The sequence below is a fragment of the Myotis davidii genome, unplaced genomic scaffold (assembly GCF_000327345.1).
Source record: "Myotis davidii unplaced genomic scaffold, ASM32734v1 scaffold390, whole genome shotgun sequence".
Taxonomy (NCBI): Eukaryota; Metazoa; Chordata; class Mammalia; order Chiroptera; family Vespertilionidae; genus Myotis; species Myotis davidii.
This window is the reverse complement of record NW_006282748.1, coordinates 135,574-159,971: the sequence shown is the minus strand read 5'-3', so window position 1 is coordinate 159,971 and position 24,398 is coordinate 135,574. Positions and strand designations below refer to the sequence as shown.

Here is a 24,398-nt window from a genome sequence, read left to right as displayed (position 1 = left end):
GAAAGTATTGAAAATAGTATTCTTCTCTGCAATGAGTCAGAGATACAAAAGTCCAATCGGAAGTTAGTAGTGGCAACAGAAAGGGAAGAGGCAAACCAATCCCTGGACTGACTAAAGCGAAAAGTAAATTGCTAAGGAATTTTATCCCAGGAATCTACTCTTGCACCCCAAGAGTCCTGTGCTGCTCCCAACCCTACCCCATCAGGAGCTACCCAGGGCATACGAGCCACCATTAGTGTCCTAGTGTCTCAAAGTAAAAGCCTACATATCCTCTACAGGCCCTCCCTCCCTTGAGGTGACAGGTGTTTCTTTGTAGGGAGGAGTGGCCCTGTATCAGAATTGGGGCCTATGAGATGAGGGTTTCCAGGGAAGCTCTATTTTCTTGACATAGGTACCAGCCATTTCTTCTTGCTCTTTCCTCTTGCCTGGAATGCAGATTTAATGGCTGAACATCTGGCAGTTATTCTGCAATCAGGATGACAATGAGAATAATGCCCTAAAGATGATGTGAAAAAAAGGATTTCTGACATTATGAAATCACTCTACCAATGCAGGACACTGTGCTGTTGGATTTCTTGTTAAATGAGAAATTTGTTTAACCACTGTTATTTGGATTTTCTGGTACAGATAGCTAAATTCATCCCCAATTGAAAAATTTTTACTCCCAAGTGAAGGATGCAGGAATGGGTAGGAGCAGTAATCCTCAGTTTTGCTACAGGAATAACCCAATCTGAAACTTGAACTCCACTGTTATATAATAGTTTAATTATTATTACACTAGAGGCCCAGTGCACAAATTTGTGCATGAGTGGGGGTCCCTTGGCCTGGCTGGTGATCGAGGCCTATTAGGGGGGGGGGGCAGCTGACCAGGGAAAGGGGCAGCAGGAGGTTGGCTGGCCAGGGGGAGGGGCCGTGAGAGGTTGGCCAGCTGGAGCAAGAGGCTGTGGGAGGTTGGCTGTGGGAGCACACTGACCACCAGGGGGAAGCTCCTGCATTGAGCATCTGCCCCCTGGTGGTCAGTGCATGTCATAGCGACTGATTGACAGGTCATTTGGTTGGTCAGTCGCTTAGGCTTTATACACACATACACACATACACACATACACACACACATATACATACACACACACACACACACACACACATATATATATATATATTTCAGATTTATTATGGTTTTAAGAGTCTTTTACAGACTGACCTAAAAACTTCTGGTAAAATGCCTGTTGGGTTCTATAGTAAAAAAAAAACTTGGAAAATAAGCCATTCCTAGGTTAGAAATAAACATTTTATTATTTAAAAATAACAAAAGTGTGAAAATCAACTTAAACAAAAGGTAGCAGCCTATTACATTAGATTTTTCTTTTTGGATGATTTAGAACACCTAATTTTTTCCACTGAGCCACACCAGCTAGGACTAGAACACCTAATTTTTTTATTCAAATGTATGGGCTTGTACCTCCAAATATTTTTCATTATTTAATTTAAAACTGAGTATTAAATTTTATAGTATATCTTTGCTATACATGAAGAACATAAAAATCATTTTTTTAAAAAATTTCTAAAGAGGAAAGTAGGTAACATTTGTTTGGAAAGTTAATGGGAGGGGGCAGCTGGAATTGTGCAGTAATATTTAACAACACAATATTCAGCACATGCCCACAGTGTGCAGTCAAGCTTTCAGGGAGATGGATGCATGTTCATAGGAGTAGGACAGAGAGGATGTTTCTGACTTAAAATTTATTTTTTTAAAGGAAAAAAAAGAAGAAATATTAGCTTTTCGACAGGTGAGTGAAGCAGAATATCTCAAGATAGCAACCACTGTCATATGTGATTGTGGTTGCTATGGCAAATACTTTTTTTTTTTAACAGAAAAAGAATAATCACAAAAATTGACATCAATTTCTCCAGCTGCAGCTGAATTCTGACCCTACTTATACAAATATTTTTATTTTAATCATAAATATAATGTTCAAAATTACCTTGTCTCTCAATTTTGTCCCTAATTCTTTCAACCACTTGTTGTGGAACTAAAAACCCATTAGCAAAAAAAATTAAATAAACACCATGCAAAAATAGCGTTTTCCCTTCCTTCACACATTCCCAAAACATATACAAGGAAGACTAAATTGTGTGAATATAATGCCTTTAGAAAATATGCCAGTCCACCTATAATTATTAACTTTCTTAATCTGAACATCATCTAAACAGGTGGAAAGTCTTCATCAAAATTCAAATATATAAAGGAATTTTTAAAATACTTTAACAAAATATAATTTGTTTAATTTTTAATTTCTTAGCATGCTTTTGACAAATTTTTGAATGAAATAACAATCATAACTTTAGCATAATATATTTAGACATCAAAGGGATTTATGAATATTATCTAATTTCTTCTACTAAAAATATTTTAAGATGTGGGTGATCCACCTGATTAATGATCTTGGAAATTTGTCTTTTAATTTGTTGCCAAGAGGATAACTAACACACACACACACACACACACACACACACATTACATACAAATACACACACACACACACACACACACACACACATAAAATAGAATGTTAATACAGAAGCTGCTGACATCAGGTTTTTCTTAACTTCTTAGACTGTACTTTAAAACAAAGGAGGACAGACAACATGGAGAAGATCCAGAGGCTATTCAAAAAGAAGATTAAAAGCTTAGAAAATAATACCTGTCCAAAGGTTAAAGGGACTGAAATTGTTCAGCCGGGAAAAGTCTCAGTATATAATTTAACAAGTATACAAGTATATCCGAAGGGTTCTTGAACAGAAAATAGTGACCAGCTGTTTTCCATTTCCAATGAGAGAAGAATAAAGGGAAACAGACAAATTTAAGCCCAAGGATTTTAGTTAAATAAAAGGAATGATTTCCTGTACGAGTAATGAGCATTATAACAGCAACTGTGTGTCTCTGGAAACCCTTTCTTCAGAGATCTTTACAAGAAAGACAAAGTTTCATTTGTACAAGGAAGACTAAAATTTACATACTTTCCATGCTCTGTGCTAGGTATCCTCAGACCAAAATATCTACACTTACAGGCCCAAGCTGGGTCAAAACATCATTAAACATTCCACAGACAAGAGAATACGGAGGTGCAGACCATATTCAGTACCCACAAGTGACTCCGAACCACTGTGGCCACACATCATACCTCTGTAGAGGAAATGAAGGGTTTCTAACTGCCCAGTAATACTCTGGGTATTTGTACCCAGCTGCAAGTGAGACCTGTAGTTTACTGTTCTCACCTTTACTGCTGTGCTGTGGGCAAGATTAACGTCAAAGACACACACAACAGTTTTTCATGAAAGAATAGTAAGAGCTCTGGAGGAATGGGAAAGTGATGCCCCCACACACCCAGCTCTCCTGGTTGTTTCTTGGCATTTCAAGTTCTATCCTTAATGATTTACTTCTTTGGCTCAAAGGTTTATAACTTTTGGAAAAAAAATGTAAATATTTCGTGAATATTAAACATTATTAAGCACTTTACATCTGCATATCGGATCCTTTTCTGAAATAGATTTTGGGAGAAAGGAGGGGGAAAAGGACTGAACCAGAGCGGGGAGAGATGTTACTAAGCACAGAATGGGACATGAAAGATGTTGTTCAGAACAAATGGTCTTGTACTTACAATTTTGTCCAGGGACATTAGATGAACTAAGGAGCAGGGACACCTAACGGGTAGTCTTCTCTTCTTGCTCATTTCTCCTAAACCCTTTTAAATCAACCTAGAATCTATTTCCAGAATAAATTCCTAAAAATCTAAAGCAGATCTTAATTTGCCTTCTATTATTAATTAAATGAAACTGTCCAAAATGAAACAATAAACTGTGATATTAAAAAAAATCAGTTATAGGCATATACAAAGAAGATATTTTAAAATATGTATTCCATCAAAATTATTTAACCCAATATCTAATCATTGCTAAACACATTTACCAAAGGTTAGTATCAGTAAAAATATAAAACCTAAACATGACCAGTTATTCCTCCACCCATTCTTAATAGTACATGGTCTCCACCTGTTCACCAGCCAGCTTGCCCTCTGCTAACTGTGCTCCATTGTCTCCATCCTTTCTAGAACTCCAGGTGAGTTCTAGGCACTGAGGAAAGTTGCTTATTTCCTTGTTCTAAAAAGTTGTTATCAGTCCTAGCTCCACCTCAGAAGTACTTACAGAGTTGTTTTGATTTTTTTTTTTTATGAAGAGATGCCAAGGTCTTGCTCTGGTCTACAGAGCCAGCATCTCCAAGGGGCTACTGCTATGGTGTGCATTTGTGAGGTGAGTTCATGGATCCAAAACCAGGGTTTATCTTATAAATCAAGTTCACTGCTCCAGCCTGGAGATCTCTTCAGATCCTGATTCCATTTCAGAAGCTATTTTCATTCTGCTCCACTTCATGTCACTTGCAGTTCTAATGGGCTTTCAGTCTATAGCTTCATCAAGTTTCTATAGAAAATGCTAACCCAGTCAGGGTGGAGGCCTTACCCCTACAGCACACAGTGAGAATTCTTCTGGTTGACAATTTATTACTTAACACTGTGCCACTCTCTCTGGCGAGCCTGCTTGTAGAGGCTGGGAATCTCAGCACTGCATTTCCCAGAACTCCTTGCACCTTACCCTGGATAAGTACACTTTTTCCACAACCAGGAAAGCAAGAAAGGAGGCAGAGGCCATGAGGCTGCTGCCTCAGTATTTCCTCTGCCACGCACAGCTATGAAGACGTGGCGTTTCTTTTTATTAACAGCAGCATTCCGGCATCTAGTCACCAGCCTCCCAAGTGCTAAGGGGTGGCTGCCTTGGCAGTGGTAGCTCTCTAATCCCTGCACAGCCACAGGGAGTGAGAGCATTCTGGTTTACTGACCTCAGCAGTGCCAATGGTAGCCTCTGGATTCATTGTCCTGATCATACCAGTAGTAGCTGCATTGAAGGTCACTTTGGACTCCTGGAGGCCTAGCTTACACAGCCCTTGCCTCCAACTGCCTCCAACCTCTCCATTGATTTATTAATGTGCACACTTCTGACTTAAATCTGTATGTTTAAAATACCTAGAGTAGTTTCTGTTTCCTCTAATAATCCCTGACTGACACAAGCCCATTTGGGTATAACCGTTCAACCCTCAGAACCACCAACCAGGTCATATTACAGAGTGTCCACAAGGATATCATCAAATACCTTGTCAAATACTTTTCCTAAATCCTAAAACATGAAGTCCAAACCCTACATTTTCTCTAATGTACAAGTTTAGTGATGCTGTCAAAAAAAGGCAATTATATTACTCTGATCTGATTTGTTTCCACGAAACTAAGTCAGCTCATAATGATCCAGGTCTTTTTTCCTAAAGAACTCACAGATGTTCTTGTTTCACCACTGACTTGCTCTGAAACCCTGAATAAGTCATTTATCATTCCCAAGTCTCAATTTCCTCAGTGGTGAATGGTAGTGACAATCCTACTTTACAGGGTCCTTGTGAGGAGTCAATAAAACTATGTATGATAAGTCCTGAAAATAATGTTTGGTCCACACTAGATGCTCATTTACAGGCAGTTATAATTTGAGAAATTCACCTCTTTCTCTTTTCTAAAAAAAAAAAAAGTAAAATAAAATTTAAATTACTCTTTCATGCTTCCATGACACTTTACCCATTTTCTCAGAGATTTCAAATTTCACAAACAGTGAAATATAATAGTTCTCCCACCTGCAACTTACCACAATACACACGACTGAGCATTTCGGGAGACGACAGATCAGCTGAGTGTCTTTACCATGCCATTCAAATCGTTCATATTGATGCTTGTGCTAATCTGTTCATTCTAGAGATCACCAATGTCTCTAGAGTCCCCCTGGCTATCTGACTGAATAAAGAGCAAGGTGTTGCAGGAGGCAGGGAAAGGCTGGAGCAAGAGTTTGCCTTGGGAAAGGAACAGAGCTGTTCACGGGCTCGGGTCTCCAGTCCCAGGAGGAGCAGCACTCCCTGGCTGTGTGGGAAGCAGAACTGGCTCTCTAGATGCTCCAGCTTTCCAAGTTGTTGGAAGGACAAACTGACAGGGTAACAGGTAAAGATTAATCTTTATTAACCTGCTGTATTTAAAGCACGCTACTAGGTGCTAAATGTATTTACCTAAATTAATCCACACTTACATACGCAGACAAATATACATCACTGAACCTGAGAAAACATTAAGTCACACACAACTAAAAGTGGTCTGACTTTAAATCCCTGGCTCTTTCCACTACACCACATCATTTGTTCAGAAAATATTTAATGAACTCTTACTACTGTGCGAGGTATTGTATTAAGCACTGGGAATACAGTGGGGAATAAACAAGTAATCATACAGAAATAGGGAATTATAATACAGTGTGACAATTGCTATTCAGAGTAAAAGCATGAAGTGAGATGGTTGCCTATGGGAGGGGCACCCATCCCTAACCTGGGTCAGTAGAGGAAGCAAACCTCTTAACACGTTAAGCGCCAGCCTGTTTTGTCTTCTGGACGGGAAGTATAGTGTCACAGGGCGCTTAATGTGTTAACTGAGCCTGAGAATTAGCCAAGGAAGCAGGAATCTAAACAAAGGGAGGTCCCGGGCAGTGCAAAATAGAGGGATTTGGGCACATAAAATCCCAAAGGTAAGGATGAGCATTTTAAGAGCTGAGGAGCTAGAAGAATAGAGAGACCTGAGAACAGAAAGGTAAACAGAGAGCAGAGAATATACTGCCTTTTAACCCATTTTGGGCTCTACACTAAGAGCAATGGGGAGTCACCAGAGGGCCAAAAGCAAAAAAGAAATGATGAGATCTGTATAGGGTAGGGGACTAAGACTGGAGGCAGGGGATCAATTAGGAAGCATGAGACTTGATGTTGATTCAATGATGGGGTGAAGAAAAAGAGAGGTTAAGAACGACTAATTTTCCTATCTTACTCCAAAGTCCATGTTTGAAACACCTGCACAGCTTCTCTAACTCTCACGTGATAACGTTTCAGTTTTTCCTGTAAGTAGGAAGCAAGGTTATCTACTGAAACTGAGAGGAGAGGTGGCAGGGAGCGATTTAGTGAAGGTCTAAAGCAGCTACTGTGTAGTATGGGAAAGAGCTGAGCAGAGAGACATAGGCCTGCAGGAACATTCTGAGGGCCCAAATGGGGGTGAGTGAAGGCCAAGAACTGGTGGTCGCCATCTGTACACATGTGAGAATGTCTCCATGGGCACTCAGCAGCCACAGTGAAGATGCACAGGAGATGGACAAATAGATTGGTCCATGGTCACATTTGCCAGAGAGGGAGAAAAGAAGACCAATAGGGTAGAGGTGGTAAGGATAGAAGGAAGAGAGTGAAACTAGCTTGTAACCTTACTGGAGAGTGTGGCGCTTCATCTGAAACCAACCAAAGATAGTCCTCTCAGCGCAACTGCAGCTCCCAATCCAGCCCCGCGCTCTGAGACCAGAAACCATACCACAGAGACAGAGCTGCGTAGATCTGAGCTGAACAGGTAAAAGGCCCCGGTCTTCTCTTTGCTGAAATGACTGCTTTCCCAGAGTCACCCACAAAGAAATAACCTCTACTATCTCATCAATTGATGACTATGGATACCTTGACCTGAGCCTAATCTACTCTCTTTCAGGACAAAAACTCTTAAATGTTGATTTACTTAAAGACAATCAATCTACTTATACCCACTGCTAACCATTCATAATTCTCCCTGACACTCACCAATCTGGATAACGTAGAGATCTCTGTGTAAATACTTGCTGTTGCCAGATTGTGAAAGATCTTGGTTACCCAGCTGAATCCTGCTCATAGATGGATAATGAGGAGGCCTGAGAGAGATGTGAATGGGAAGAATGGGAGGGGAGTACAGAAGTAATGCTGTCACTGCTAAAAACAGATTTGGAGAGCTCTTCTTGGGACATGCCCCCAGGTCCATGCCATTTGTTTTAGAAGGAAAGATATTAATATTTTATAAAGTGTTAGCTATTGGTTTTATAAAAATACATTTTTTAGATTTATCAACCAATGGTCATTGGCACCAATTCAACACCAACAAGAATCCGCAAGTTTGGGGGTGGTGAAGGAAACTATGCAGGAATATAGCAAGGCAGTGAAAACAGCATGACTATAGAGCAGCCCTGGGGCCAGGAGGCCCTGGGGGCAGGACCCTCTCCAGCTGACAGCTCTGCTGGTCTGCTCAGCACTATGCGTCTGCTCCACTCTGCTCTGGGAGACACCTTTGGTGTTTCAGCTCAGTCAGGAGACTCCTCAGTGGAAAGGGAAAGTGCACTCCCATTCCATTTTTTAAAAAACAGATCAAATTCTAAATATTTTTTGTCACTTTTGCCCACTTACCTTCAAAAGATCTTTTAATAATTTTGCTTCCTAGAGTCAAATCAACACACTTTTCCAGAAGTAAGGAAAACAGGTTTGTAATTTCATATGCCATGTGCCCTGACTGGAAATTGAACCCGTAGCCTTTTTTTGGTATACAAGACTAAGCTCCAACCAGCTCAGCCACCGGCCAGGGCACTCCCAATCAGAAGCCTGGCTAGGAATTTCAGGAAACCCAGGTCTTAGGCTGCTTTCCAGAGCAAAGTCTCAGAAGACCCACCAGTTGTGGGATATAGAAAATTCATTACCCCCCACCTCCCATGGTTAACTATATGGCAAACACACACACACACACACACACACACACATCAATATAAAGAAGTGCCAGTCTGTGAGACTTTGTCTTCACCGCTCTGGAAGTAACAGGCATCAGAGAGAATGTTTTCATCGTCATTTTAGCCCCTGCAGCATCCCTGGCACTGTGTCTCACACATGACAAGCCGTAGTAAATATGCACTGAACTGAATTTCATGCATGAATATCCCTGTCGCTTGAGCCTTATTTCTAATGTTTCTTTTTGTCCCACATTGGCCCTATTTCCTCTAACTTGCACCCCTGTGTCACTGTGCAGTTTAACTGATCATTTAGGCAACAGAAAATAATATTATGTTGTATTTACTGGAACAGAATTTTTGATTCACTTTTTTTTATTGGAAAAGTAAATAAAAACACTATCTTTTATCTGTAAAACACCATATAAATTAAATTTTGTTATGGGTAAGCATTCTTCAACAAAAAAGTTCCATAATCCTAAACTAGAGATGTGCTGCTTTCTGCTATCTTAACAAAATTATTTTTAAAATTTACTAATGTTAAATAAAGCAAAGAAACAAAAATTTCCATGCTGGCTATAAAAAGTAATACAGAACTATCCTGGTTTCTATGGACGTATACTTTCAAAATAGAAAATGAATACTCAATGGGAAAAAGCCACATACTTTTCATAGTTCCATCTTCTTCTTCTTCGTCCTCACTGTTTATCACCATGGTCCCCAGGTCAGACTCTAACATCGTGCTGTTATGCTCTATCATGGTCTGCGCCCCTTCACTCATGGTGCTTGTGGCCCTCATGGTGCCCACACTTTCCGAACTGGTCTTCACCATGGTGTGGGAGTCCAGCTCATCTTCATCCTGCAAGGAAAACACTGCAGTGAAGGAAGGCTTTTCTAAGACAGCTGGATTTCTTAATTCTCAACATATTTTTAATCATGAAAAATACCATTACTACTAATTTTAATATAAGGATACACATACAAATGTTATCATAAGAGTCAAAGTTATCCAAAAGAACCTAAAGCTTTATGTAATTAAAGCTAACTCAATAGAAATTGATGAAATAGAAGGCTGCTAGCTATTTTTAAAATAAGGGTCGAAATATGTAAATTATCAACAAATGCATAGCAAAGAATATAGTGACAAAATAAACAAATTAAAGAGAGCACATTAAAGACAACATGTTGACACTTATTATAACAGCTATAATAAAATTTATAACCTTATACAAAGGCAATTAGCTTTTTAAAAAATTGTGATAAATATACATAACATAAAATTTAACATTTTAATCATTTTTCAGTATATAGTTCTGTGACAATGAGTACATTCATAGTGTTGTGCAATCATCACCTATACCAATTTCACTTCACCCAGAACTTTTTCATCATACCAAAGAGAAACTCTGTACCCTTTAAAAAATAACTCCCCAGTCTGCCCTTCCCCCAATACCTGGTAACTTCTATTCTACTTTCTCTCACTATGAGTCCTATTTTCCCAAAGTTCAACCTGAGTCCCTAGCTGCCAAAAACTCCTATCATGCTGTGCTCATTCTGTCTCCCTCTCTGCTCATGCCTCCTTCTCTACCCAGAATTCTTTCTTCTCTATTCATTTTAACTAAATCATACCTAGTCTCAGATCAAGTATGTATTACCTTCATTGCTAATTCAGTCTTTACTAACTACCTTCTTTTCCAACCTTCTGTAGAATTTATACTCTGCATTATTCACTTTTACATTTAAATTTATGATCTCATATTGTAACTGTGTAAAATCCTTTATAAACATAAGTATCATATAGATAAGAATGCCTTACAGTACTTCTGACTTTACTCAAGTGTTTCATTCAGTATCCCATTATACAGGAAACATTACATATTTACTTTTTCATATAATTATAAAATCAGGGACCTTTAATAATTCAAACTTTCATTTTATATCTGAAAAAAACTGAGGCCCACAGAAAGTAAGAGATTTTCCCAAGGCCACACACCTATTTAGTAGAGCTGAAAACAAAACAAAATAAAAACCTTAGAACTTGAACTAAAAAACTAGTTCCTTCATTTTAGTCCATTATTTCACTAAATACATGCACTTAGTTACATTTAAATTCTGACCTACTTGCATGCTTAAGAGGCACAGGCTTACAATTTTAACGGCTATGTCACCAGCTCCTATTCCCAGAGAGCCATACAAATTATTTGGTCATTCCTACTCAAAGCCACGATCTTCTCCCATTTGGCTTATTAAAACAGCCTCCTAACAGTTTTCACTGCTTCCAACTCTTGCCCTCTTCAGTCTCCCACACAAAAGGCAGATTGATCCTTTCAAAAGACAAATCACATCGTGTTACTCTCCTGCTCAAAACACTGCACTTGGCTTCCCATCACACTTAGAATAATATCCAAAATCTCTGTCATAGCCAAATGTGATCTGGCCCCGTAATATCTGCCAACCCCATCTCCTATCACATTCCTTCTCACTCATCAAGTTCCAGCCATGCTGGCCTTGTTTGCTGTTTCTTGAGCATTCTACGCATGTTCCTCCTCCAGCTTTTAAGTTGGCTTGTCTCTCAGCCCGGAATACCCTTCCACACCAGCTTGATCCTTTACTTCAATCAAGTCTCTCCTTAGATGTTACTGCCATAGTGCAGCTTTTCTGACCACCAATCTAAAATTGAAGTCTCCATCATTCTTTATCCTTGTCGATTCTTTATAGCCCAAACCTGGTTTCTCCACCACTAGAATGTAAGGTTAATAAAGGCAGAATATTTCTTTTCCACTGATGAATCCACAATGCTTAGAACACTTGGCACACAGTAGTTATTTGACAAAAAATTTATTTAATGAATGAATCAATTTATCTTTTCACTCATTAGTTTATTCAATGAACATTTATTGCACATTTACATGTTAAGACATGAACCAGGCATTGAGATCAGTAATTACAAGGTATTCTAAGTGCTGTAAGAAAAGTGCTGGCAAGTACAACGGGAGTATCAAGAATAGGGCCTCTGGCTCTGCCTTTAATAAGTGAAGAAAGCCTTACAGAGGAGGCTGCCTTTAACCTAGGTTTTGAAGGATGAGTAGACTAGGTGTGTAACATATGTAAATAAATTTGAGTGGGTACTTTATAGTACAACTTCTTTCTCACAATAGAACTACTCAGCTCAAAAACAAGAGACTGAATTAGGTGTCATACTTTTATACTGCCATAGCACCTTGTGCTTTTGCTGATCATACACTTATGACACAAAACTGTAGTTGTCTGTACACCTGACTTGTCCAAATCTCCCATTAGTCTCTAAAATCTATAAGGGCAGTAACCAGATCTTGTTAACAGTTATATTCCTGGTATCCAGTACAAAGCCTTAGTCTAATTACATAATCTATTAAATAAATGGTAAAGCCCTCACTTTGAGGTGGTGCTAAAACACAGAACCAAGGACAATGCCATGTAAGGTTCTAGTGTAGGGCTTTATTTAAACCTAATTATTATTTTAAAATACAGAATGACTACTGAAGAAACTTTGGGAAGAAAATAACGCTATTAACTAGAATTACATTTAATCATTAATCTAACAATGATTAAAATAGTCATCATCAGCCAAAACCGGTTTGGCTCAGTGGATAGAGCGTCGGCCTGCAGACTGAAAGGTCCCAGGTTCGATTCCGGTCAAGGGCATGTACCTGGGTTGCGGGCACATCCCCAGTAGGAGATGTGCAGGAGGCAGCTGATCAGTGTTTCTCTCTCATCGATGTTTCTAACTCTCTCTATCTCTCTCCCTTCCTCTCTGTAAAAAATCAATAAAATATATTTTAAAAAAAATAGTCATCATCAATGAGTTATTAACACTATGTTAAGGATTTATTGTAGGCTACTCCCATTGTACCCTCTTATTAATCCTGTGAGATATTATTATCCCCATTGTACAAATAATACACGTGAAGTTTAAATGGGTCTAATAATTTATCCAAGGTCATACAACAAATAAGTGGAGGAGCAAGGATTCTAACCAGGTCATTCTAATTCAAAAGCCCAAGATCTAATTTCCAACTGAATAAGGCTTTTAAGTTATCTACAGAATTTCTCAAGTCTAATTTAATTTATATTACAGGTTAGCCAGAGTACTTTTCATTTTGCTAAGTTAAGAGATGAAGAAACGCCAGGCTAGCATGGGTAAGTGGTTGAGCGTTGACCTATAAACTAGGAAATGACAACTCCATTCCCAGTCAGGACACATGCCCGGGTTGCAGGTTCAATCCTAGTATGTAGTATGTAGTATGTAGGAGGTGCTGATTAATGATTCTCTCTCATCATTAATGTTTTTCTCTCTCCCTCTCTCTTCCTCTCTGAAATCAATAAAAAATATTTAATAAAAAAAGAGATGAAGAAACTAACATACATAAGTAAACTAATTTGTACTTGTTCAAAAAGCGAATTTTACAAAAAGTTGGGGTTTACTCTTCCCAGTAGATCCCACTGAAGAGGGAGTGAGTGAATAAGGGAGGGAGGGAAAAGTTGGATATTCTATCAGTTCTTTTAAAAAATCTACTGTTGGATTAATATTTTATCGTGGTTACAACCAGTTTATTCCCAAAACACTAAATCTATTTTTATATGTGTGAGTCATTGTCTTTTATCCTTATAAGATTCAGTGCTGTGACCATTAAACTTAACAAGAAACATAACATCTGGTTGGTGTGAAATAATACTTTGAGTCTTCCTATGTTCTATATTAGAGATGAATATACAAAGGGATAATGAAGTCTGCACCTCTGGATTCACACAATTGACTTAGATAATCTATACAATTATAAAAACACCGAATCAAGTTGGGAATGATTGCTTTACTGTTTATTATTATTTTGTAAATCCTCACTTGAGGATGTATTTTTTCCCATTGAATTTTTGAGAGAGAGGGAGGGAGGGGTAAAGGGAGGAAGACAAGAAAGAAAGAGAGAGAGAAAGATCAGTGTGAGAAATACATCGATTGGTTAACTCCCACACACCTGATCTGGGACTGGGGATTGAACCTGCAACTCAGGTACGTGCCCTTGACCAGGAATCAAACCTGAGATCCTTTGGTGTGTAAGGTGGCACTCTAATCTGAGCCACACTAGCCAGGGCATATTTTTACTTGCATAGTCACTTTGCTAAAGGATGCTAATCTAATTTACAAATTGTCAGTAAAAAAAAAAAATAGCAATGAAAAAAAGTGAGCACTCAATTCACTAATGAGACAATGGCACTCAAACAGTAATTAATGAAGTCCAGATGGAACGAGAACTGGATTGTATTAAATTAGAAAACTCATTTGGTGATGGTATTAAAAACTCTTCAGCAACACTTTCTACTTTTTGAAAATCATTAATTCTGAAAAACTTGATATTATACATTATTGTTAAAATTTCATTTGATACTTTTTATAATAAAACATATTTACAAAGTTTTTCTAAAGCTATTTCATTTATATGTACTCTGTTATTCCTCACAGAAGAAAAGCAGAAGAAAAACATGTTGATACTTCATAGAAAAAGGTCTGCAGAACAGATGCTTCCCACTGTAGAAAGCAGCCAATTCCAGTAAGGAATACAATAGCATTTTCAATCAGTGGTCATCATGTGCCAGGAATGCAAAACAGAGTACTGATGATAATCCAGGTTATGAATCATAAAATCCACATGGAATACAAATATTTGAAAACATTATTAGGAAATCCTACTCCATTGCTAAGACAGATTTATGCTACAACAGTCTGAGAAATAATCAGAGACTATATTAGGTGTCTTTACATTTGCAATACCTACTACCTTAAAGGATTGGCAACTACTACTTGTCTGATTTTAAGGATATTAACACAAATGTTTTAGAAAGCATTTGTCATTTGCAACACTGAGATTGTTCAACTATTCTTAAATAGGTATCTTTCTCCTTGAAAAAATTCTTATTATTTTATTTCTCTTCCTGAAATAGTATTAAATATATCTGCATTGCCAATATAATACATAATAGGACATTATCAGTATAGAGAGCAATTTTCAACCAATGTGCCACAAGAATTTTTAAAACATGCAATACCTGGGTATTTAGTCAGGGGCACTGACCTCTTTTCCCTTTGACTGTTAAATTAGAATTGACAACAGCCAACACAACAATAGCCATCTGGTATGAATGCCCTGTCTTTTCTAAAAATATAATATATATTTTATTGATTTCAGAGAGGGAGAGAGAGATAAATTTTAATGATGAGAGAGAATCATTGATCCCCTGCCTCCTACATGCCTCCCTAATGGGGACCAAGCCCACAACCCAGGCATGTGCCTTAACTGGGAATCGAACCGTGACCTCCTGGTTCATAGGTCAATGCTCAACCACTGAGCCATGACAGCCAGGTTAAATGCCCTATCTTGAACCATAAATATATAGGTCATATAACAGAGTTGTATTTTACTGGTTGTGTTGCATAATAAGGTTGTGTCTGACTGGTTAATTCTTGGCACCAGAAATCCTTATTTATATACAAGTATAGGCTCCTGACTTTTTAAAAAGTCACTTTGGAGCAAAAAAAAGCAAGTATTTGCTATTATTATTTTTTTGTAAATCAATCAAAATTATACCTACTTTTTTGTCAGATTGGCAAAAAATATAACATTTTTTGGTGTGCTGTGAATTTTAGCAATTAGTTTATGTGTGCCATGAGATTAAAAAGGTTGAAGCTCAATGGTATAGAGCAGTGATTTTCATGGCTTTCATTCAACTAAACAATTCTAATGAGTATGCATTCTGCTACAGCATGAAAAAATTATTTTCAGGAAAAAAATGAATGTGTGAGATATATAAGTGAGCCAATTATACAAAAAGTAGCAATATTACAGTCTGTCCAAATTACTTAAAACCTCTTAGAGGTGCTAATCAGGGATGGCACTGACAGCAAACATAACAAACATGCTATAAATGCATCACGGAGCTTTTAATATAATGAGGGAATCCCCACGGGCCCCAAACAACTGGGAATCAGAGTGAAAATAAACTAAATCTGACCTGAGGGCTGCCTTAGGGGCCTGTGATGATGGGATATCTGTTTTAGTGGATAAAGGGGAACAAGAAACACATTTTGGGGTTCTCTCTAACATAGAACTGAAACCCCTGTTAAAGATTGGGACTCTTGAAGGTCTATATCCTCAGTGAAAAGATGAACAGGAAAAAAATGAACTCAGAGGTGAAGAAGATGACATGCAAACTTGTCTGTCTCACATGGGCTAGAGGTAAAGATGAGGAGTGGACTGGTGATGGTGCTTCCCTTTAGAATGTGCAGGCATGGGTTTGGGCTTTCTAACGTTATCCTCATGGTCTATGTGGATAGACCCCTATGAGAAATTAACCTAAAGCAGTCCCAGTACCGAAACATCCCGAGGGCTGATGGAAACAAAAACCTTCACTACATGGATTCATACTTATCCTTTAACCCAGAACTCACATCATTCGGAGACAAAATCCAGCTAAACTTGAGCTCACAATCCAAAAGATAAACAATTAATAAACAAGTTACTGCCCTGGCCGGTTGACATAGTGGAGAGAGCATCGGCCTGCAGACTGGGGTCCCAGGTTCGATTCCAGTCAAGGGCACATACCTTGGTTGCGGGCACATCTCCAGCAGGGGGTGTGCAGGAGGCAGCTGACTGATGTTTCTAACTCTCTATCCCTCTCCCTTCCTCTCTGTAAAAAAATCAATAAAATATATTTAAAAAACAAAAAAATAAACAAGTTACTGAGAATGGGTAGAAACAAGACACAACAGAATTAAGATTCCCTTGCTACTAAGAATTACGTTAGTCCCCTTAGAAAGCTGGATCTTTCTAAGATAAAGATTTCTAGGAGAAAGACAGAAAAGAGTAGATTAAAAAAAAATAACATTCTAGAGCAAAGATATTTGCCTTGCTAAATAAAATAAATAAATAACATTCTAGATTAAAAAAAGATAGCAAACACAAAGGTAGAAATAGTCTAGCTAGAATGAAAACAGTAAGTTTGGTTGCATTAAGGGATGTCCTACAGCTTATAGAGTGCTTTAAACAGTGGGAAGCAGCATAAATTGCTTGGCAGAGGAGAGATAGGAACCTGGGAAACTAAAGGATGAATTAGAGAAGAAGACTGGAGACAAAAAGACTGGAATCAGAAGGTTACTGAAATACAGATTTGAAGTAATTGGTGCCTATACTAAGAAAGGTCACATAGAAACAGAAATGACAAGTCAAATCTGAAAGAAATCGTGAAAGAATCAAAATATTCTAGAAACTTGCTGGACACTCAAATATAATGGATCAAAGATAACTCTAATATTATGAACCTAAAGAGACCAAACTGACTCTAAAGAGAAAATTGTAAAAGATTCTAATTTGAAATGATGACGACAGAAAACAAAATAGATAATGCCAACTATTTGTAATGAAAAAATGACTTAATGAAATTTGCTACTTCAACATACTAGTATAATAAAGACACTGAAAAATGATTATTAATTTGTGATGAAAGAGTCAAATAGATCAGCACAGCATGTGCAATGCAACTTCAAGGAAGTGAGCATAAAATCGGGGAAAACCGTGCCAGGAATCTTTTACTTCTCTCCTTGTGCATCACTAAATCAGGGGTTGCTGATTATGTTAAGATGCTAGCCTGTGTCAATAAATGAATTTCAATTATTGAGGTAAAAAAAGGCAAAAATCAAAGGGTCCTATTGCACATTTGCTTGTATTTTTCACAGCATGGATGAGCCCTATGTATCATTAAAGTAAAAACACTCTCTCTAAAAGCAAAGACCCAAATTCTGTTTCCACATATGGTAAAAGATAGCATTGACTCCATTGCCCTGTTATCAATACACCCTGCAGTATCTACTGTTTCTATGTTACAAGTGAAAGGCCCACAGTAGGGTCAACTGGTTAACTCTGGTCTCAGTACCATATTCAAGCCAAACTGAGCTCAGAAGTACTGAGAAAACATCAAAAGTGTTCTCCTTCAAATACTTGCTCTTAAGTAATTAGAGCAGATAATTAACTAGTTAATAAGCAGATAATTATTAAGCAATGCTTCAATGTTTGATAGGCTGAAAGCAAATAAATTATCTACCAATTAACAATTACTAAGATTTGCAGTATCTGAAAATCTGTACAAAGAATGAACTTTCTTTTCATTGTTATAAGTAGGTGGTCCTTCTATTTCACTGCAAAAGCAGCATAAGAGCTTACTCAGCTGCTGTCTTTGACATACCTGTCCCTATCAAACAGAAATTTCAGCTTTCATAGATCCTAATGCCTTTGCATGTTCACAGGCATGTTTTAAAGTTCCATTAAAGCTTTCAGGATCTCTAAGAGTCATAAAAGACTTGTTCATCAGTACAACAAGCCTAAATGGTGAGAAGGCGTGTGGGCAGGACTTCAGAGGCTCAATGGAGCAAGACTGCACAAGTTCTTGGCATTATATTAAAAGTTTCCGAACAAAAGATTATCCTACATCCCATGTGCACAATATTGATATACAACAGAGTAAATTAAAAGTAAAAGCAACCTTAAACATGACTATTTTTTCCTCTCACAGCCAAAGGCTTGTCAAAAGATTAACAAAATATAAAGAAAATTATAAAAATCAAGTATTTTAAAATAAAAGTAACACCTTTAAAAACTGTTGTTACAAGAAGTTTATGAAAAATCCACAAGAGGGCACCAAAGACAAAAGACTAGGACAAATCAATTGGAGACTTACATAGATAAAACAGGTTCACAAAACAGATTATTACATTTACTAACATATCAGTACCTTTAAGAAATTGACTAGTGGACAATGACTTTTAAAAAAACTGACATATTTTAGCTTTGGCCAGGTGGCTCAGCTGGTTGGAACACTGCACTATACACCAAAAGGTTGTGGGTTCGATTCCTGGTCAGGGCATATGCCTAGGTTGGGATACATATGGGAGGCAACTGATCAGTGATTCTCTCACATCACTATTTCTCTCTCTCTCTCTCTCTCTCTCTCTCTCTCTCTCTCTCTACATATATATGTTTTAAAATGCCATCACCACTGTCAATGAGTAAAACAGAAATATGTTTAAAATATATTTTTATTGATTTCAGAGAGGAAGGGAGAGGGAGAGAGAGAGAAACATCAATGATGAGAAGCATCAATCGGCTGCCTGCTGCATGCCCTCTACCGGGTATTGAGCTCGAAATCCGGGTATGTGTCCTGACTGGGAATCAAACCGTTAACCTCCTAGTTCATAGGTTGACCCTCAACTGCTGAGCCACACTAATGAGGCACGTTAAATTATATTTCTAACTAAGCAACATCTATGTTTCTAGGGGCATGTTGCCTATATTCAATAATAGGAAATATCAAATATTCATATTACTTTATCATTGCATTCTAAACTGCATTTATATAAAAGACTTATAATTATAACCTTATGTTCCTAGAATAAATATAAGTAAGGGCTAATTTATCTTTGAAAACAATTTCTTTTTCTTATTCTTTCTTTCTCTTACTCCTTTTCTATTCCATTATGATAATTATTAATAGCAAGCAGAAACTTTAACATATACTTAGCAAAAGAAGTATCACTTGCATAAACTTAAAAATTATAATATAAAATGACTTTAAGAAGTCAGTTTCCAAAACATACAACTGAAGCACAATAAACTAACAATATTAATTTAACATGCATTTTACACTACTGAAATTCATGATACAAATGAAATTCTGGAGCAGAGGAGTGTCAAGGCAACAATAACAACAACAACAAATTGCCACAAAACCAAATACAAGGTGTCCCTCCAAAAATGTATATACACTTTGAGTAATTATTAATTCCAATGGATTAAATCTGAAAAGAAAGAAACATCAACTGAGCTATCAGCTGCTAAAGGTGTATGCATTTTTTGGGACATGCTTTACTTATCACATGTTTAAACACAGCTGATCAAATTTTTCACATACTATTCATTACACACCTTATTATTTTAAAATGCAAATACAGCCGAAACCGGTTTGGCTCAGTGGATAGAGCGTCGGCTTGCGGACTGAAAGGTCCCAGGTTCGATTCCGGTCAAGGGCATGTACCTGGGTTGCGGGCACATCCCCAGTAGGAGATGTGCAGGAGGCAGCTGATCGATGTTTCTCTCTCATCGATGTTTCTAACTCTCTATCTCTCTCCCTTCCTCTCTGTAAAAAATCAATAAAATATATTTAAAAAAAAAATAAAATGCAAATACATTCTATGTTGATAATACTCTATGGCACTATCCTCCTATATAATAAAAGGCTAATGTGGAAATTGACCAAACAGCAGAAAAACCAGTCACTATGACACGCACTGACCACCAGGGGGCAGATACTAAACACAGAAGTGCCCCCTGCTGGTCAGTGCATTCCCATAGACAACCTCCCACAGCCGGCCAACTTCTCATGGCCCCTCCCCCCGCCGGCTGGCACCGATGGGCCCCAATCAGTACTGGGTGAGACGGCACCTATCAGCCCTGATTACTGGCCAGGTGGAGGGGCCCCACCCTTGCACGAATTTGTGCACCGGGCCTCTAGTACTAAATAATAAGGGGTAAAGTAAAACCTATTATAAAGCAATTTTATACATACATTTATTGATTCAGTAAGTATCAATTAAGTATTTATATAGTAAACACTTATAGTATGCCAGGCAATGTGCTAAGATATAATATTTGTCCTTAAGAAATGTACAGTTTGGTGGAGTTAGAAAGTAGAAAATAAAATACAGTGAGATAAATACTTTTTTAAGGGAGCAGGGTGGGCACTGGCCTAACTGGACGTGTAGGAGCATTAGGGAAGGTCTCCCTTTCCAGAGGAATCAATGACAGGGATGACTCCTGAAGGATGAGTTAAGCAGGAAAATGAGGGTGAAGTAAGTAGTCTAGGAAAATGCAGAACCTATGCTTTTCTTTAAAAACTTTTTGAGCAATCCCATCTTTGCTGATGGTTTCTCTATTAGCTGCAGAAAGCCTGCTGTTTCTCTAATTGCCTGAGCTCTCCCTTGGGATTCAAACTTGCATAGTCAACTGCCTGCTACATAACATGACGTGGATGACCCATGGGTGCCTCAAATTAAACCAATGCTGACGTGATCTCATCTCACTCAGAAAGCTGCCCTAGAAAGAGAGCTACTGGAGTATTTCAGGCACAGCACAGTATGTGGAGAAGAAACAAAGGCTCTGACTATTCTATGGAGAAGTTCGGTTGAGAACATATTGTTGCTGATTTGTTCCCTTTTTTTTTTTAATGGCCAAATATAACTACATTTTTAGGCTGAGGAGTAAGGCCCTAGTAGAAAGGGATAACATGATTGACTGAAATGGCAGAGAGGGGCCTTTTAAAGGAGAAGGAAGTTGGAAATCAAGGGGCAATAAAAGAAGTCCTGCTCTTTATGCATATCTCTATCACAGTACTATCATGCTGTACTTTGATCAGGTATCAGTTCATTTGTTGCCTTCCCCACTAGACTGCGATCTTTTTGCAGGCAAATACCATGTCTTATTTTTCTTCTGTACAAATTTTTATGAATGGATAAAAGGTATATCCTCTGAAACAGGGAGAATGAAAAACGTAGTAAAGATACAGAAACATATTAAAGTTAGAAGGAAATTGAAATCTAGAGTGCAGTAAAACAAGAGAAAAATAAGTTATAAAAATTGGAAAGAAATAAAACTACCTTTATTCATAGATAACATGAAAGTAGAAAATTTCAAAGAATCTACCCAAAAACTCCTGGAAATAATGAGTATAGCAAGGTTACAGGATATAAGGGCAATATAAAAAAAATCATTTGCTTTCTAAATACCAGCAATAAATAATTAGAATCTGTAATAGAAAAACATTTTTAATAGCACTAAAACACATTTAGGTCTAACATTATGTGTACAGAATCTATGTGCACTGAAGAAAGAAATCAAAACTCTAAATAAATGCATTCCATGTTCATGGATTGGAAGACTCAATATAATTTCTTCCTAACTTAATGTATAGATTCAATTCAATCCCAATAAAAATTCCAACAAGCTAATTTGTAAATGTGGACAAAATTATTCTAAAGATTATATAGAAAGGCAAAATACTTAGAACAGTTAACACAATACTGAATAAGAAGAATAAAGTTTAAAGACTCACAGAATCCAATTTTAAGACTGCTAGAGTCCCAGGTATACTTCTTTTTTTCTTTTCTTTTTTTTAAAATATATTTTATTGATTTTTTACAGAGAGGAAGGGAGAGAGATAGAGAGCTAGAAACATCGATGAGAGAGAAACATCGATCAGCTGCCTCCCGCACATCTCCTACTGGGGATGTGCCCGCAACCCAGGTACATGCCCTTGACCGGAATCGAACCTGGGACCTTTCAGTCCGCAAGCCGACGCTCTATCCACTGAGCCAAACCGGTTTCGGACCAGGTATACTTCTTAATAGGCCAACATACGAACTTACACGATCCCGATTCCTCCGAGCCCCACCACCAGGCAATGGCTTTGGAGTAATCCAGGGACATACAGTGAGGAACTGGACTGTTTGACATTGGGACAGGAACATGGGGGCAGCTTTCTCCCAGACAGGGGTGCTCACAGGGGTGATTGTTCCTGAGGCAGAACCTCCCCCATCACAGAGCTGACTGGCAGCCATATCTGAGTTTCCATCAGCATGGCCCACATTGTTTGCTCCACCCTGGTGATTTCCTGAGACCCTGCCCCATCCAATTTGCTGCCCCACCCAAGCTGTTTGCAGCTGCTTTTCCATATGAATGGCCTGTCCTGACTCAGGCTTCAGGCTTTGCTAAAATCTCTTAAACAAGCAGCAGCTGGAATCAGCATACCCCAAAGCTATCAATAAAAGGCCCAGGACCCAGCACTAATACCAGCCTGACTTGCTTCACAACTGGGCTTTGCCTGGGCACTTCCTAGCCCAATACAAATAGCAGCCATCTGCAGATATCTCTCTGTAGCTCCTGCCAGGTGGCCTCAGGCAATGGCTGACTTTGGACCTCCCCTAGAGGCTCCAGAGCTAGTCACCTGGTGAACAGCTTCGACCATAACAGATTACAACGCTACACATCTACAAGCAACACACTCAAAGGACAGACTCAGTGAGCACCAAAGCCCCACTGAAGCAAGTCCTGCCTCATAGGGGTGTCTCCTGCATATAAGCTCTTCTATTGTAGACACAGCTGGTCCTCACAGCCAACTGGCCTGGAGGCCAATTCCTCTCAGTGACGCCAATCAAGGCTCAACTACAACAAGACTGTGTACACAGCCTACACAGGGACATCCTAGAGTGCCCAGCTCAGGTGACTAGGGAGGCTGAGCCACTGGGCCCTACAGGACACCTATTACACAAATTTAAATTGGCCAAAAGACACTCCACACAATGAATAGAAAAAGATCTCCACCAAGGCACATCAGCATGAAAATTTTAAATAACAGGAAGAAAGTGAAGATCTAAAAAACTTCCATAAAATATTAAAAGGATTAGGCATCAGAATATCATCTGCCTTGTCATTACCAATACTGGTAAGTTAGAAAATATACCAAGGCTTTCAAAATGTTAGGGGAACATTAATGCAGAACTTTATACCCAGAATTTTTTTAATATTATTTTATTTTTCAATTAGTCTACTTTTAATATTATTATATACTAGAGGCCTGGTGCATGAAAATTCATGCACTGGAAAGGGCGTCCCTCAGCCCGGTCTGCCCCCTCTCACAGTCCAGGAGCCCTCAGGGGCGGGAGGTGACCCAGCGATAAGGGGAAGGCGATACCCCATCACGCCTCTGCTGCTGCCAATGCCAGCAGTGCAAGCCTCGGCCGGTCCTGGTTATCTGAGCCTCGGGTGGCCCTGGGAAGCTCGGCAGCCGCCATCTGAGGCTTGCTTGTGCCTTGAGCTGGCCCTGGGCGGCTGGGGGGCTGAGGGGACTGGGGGACTCCGTAGGCAGGTGCGCGGGGCAGGACTGAGGAGACTGAGCGCCGCCATATTGTGGCTGTGGGCACAGTACAGCATCATGGTTAGACAATCATATACTTTACAAAGAGTTCCCTCTAATATTTCCAATACCCACCTGGAACCATACATAGCCATCACAATATTGCTGATTACATTCCCTATGCTGTACTATACATCCTCATGACTATTTTTGTAACTACCAATTAGTATTTCTTAACCTCTTCTGCTTTTTCACCCAGTCCTCCAACCCTCTTCTCCTCTGGCAACCAGAATTTTATACTCAATCAACAGTAAAGGTAAAACTGAGAAATAGTCAGAAATATAAGGCCTGAAAAAAAAACTGCTCATGTTGGGAAGCTCCTGGGAGAAATAGTTAATCAAAATAAGGAAGTAAAATGAGAAAGACATGATCCAGGAAACAGGGGATCCATTACACAAGAGAAGAAAAAGGAATTCCTTAGGATAATGTTGAAGGGAAGTATTGGGGATGATAGCTGCTCAAGACTAGAAAGCAATCAGTTCAGGTTAGAGGAGGACAGAGGCTAAAGAATGAGTCAAGGAAAAAGTATAACACTAATAAATGTTCTGTGTTTGAAAGAGGAGTTTACAGCTCCTGCAGAGAATGTGGGGATGTAGCCTTTGAGAACAAATTAGTAATAGGTACGTAGAAAAATTAACAACAAACAGTATAAAAGCTAAGAAAATTAGTAG

General features: G+C 38.6%; 1 protein-coding gene across 1 annotated transcript in view; it reads right to left on the bottom strand.

The window, feature by feature from the left end:
- STK3 (serine/threonine kinase 3) overlaps positions 1–24,398 on the bottom strand; it is a 207,968-nt gene that overhangs the window by 65,336 nt on the left and 118,234 nt on the right. Inside the window, exon 9 of the mRNA XM_006753196.1 lies at positions 9,346–9,538. Within this exon, the coding sequence (XP_006753259.1) occupies positions 9,346–9,538 (193 nt within the window). The remainder of the gene's footprint in view (positions 1–9,345; positions 9,539–24,398) is intronic.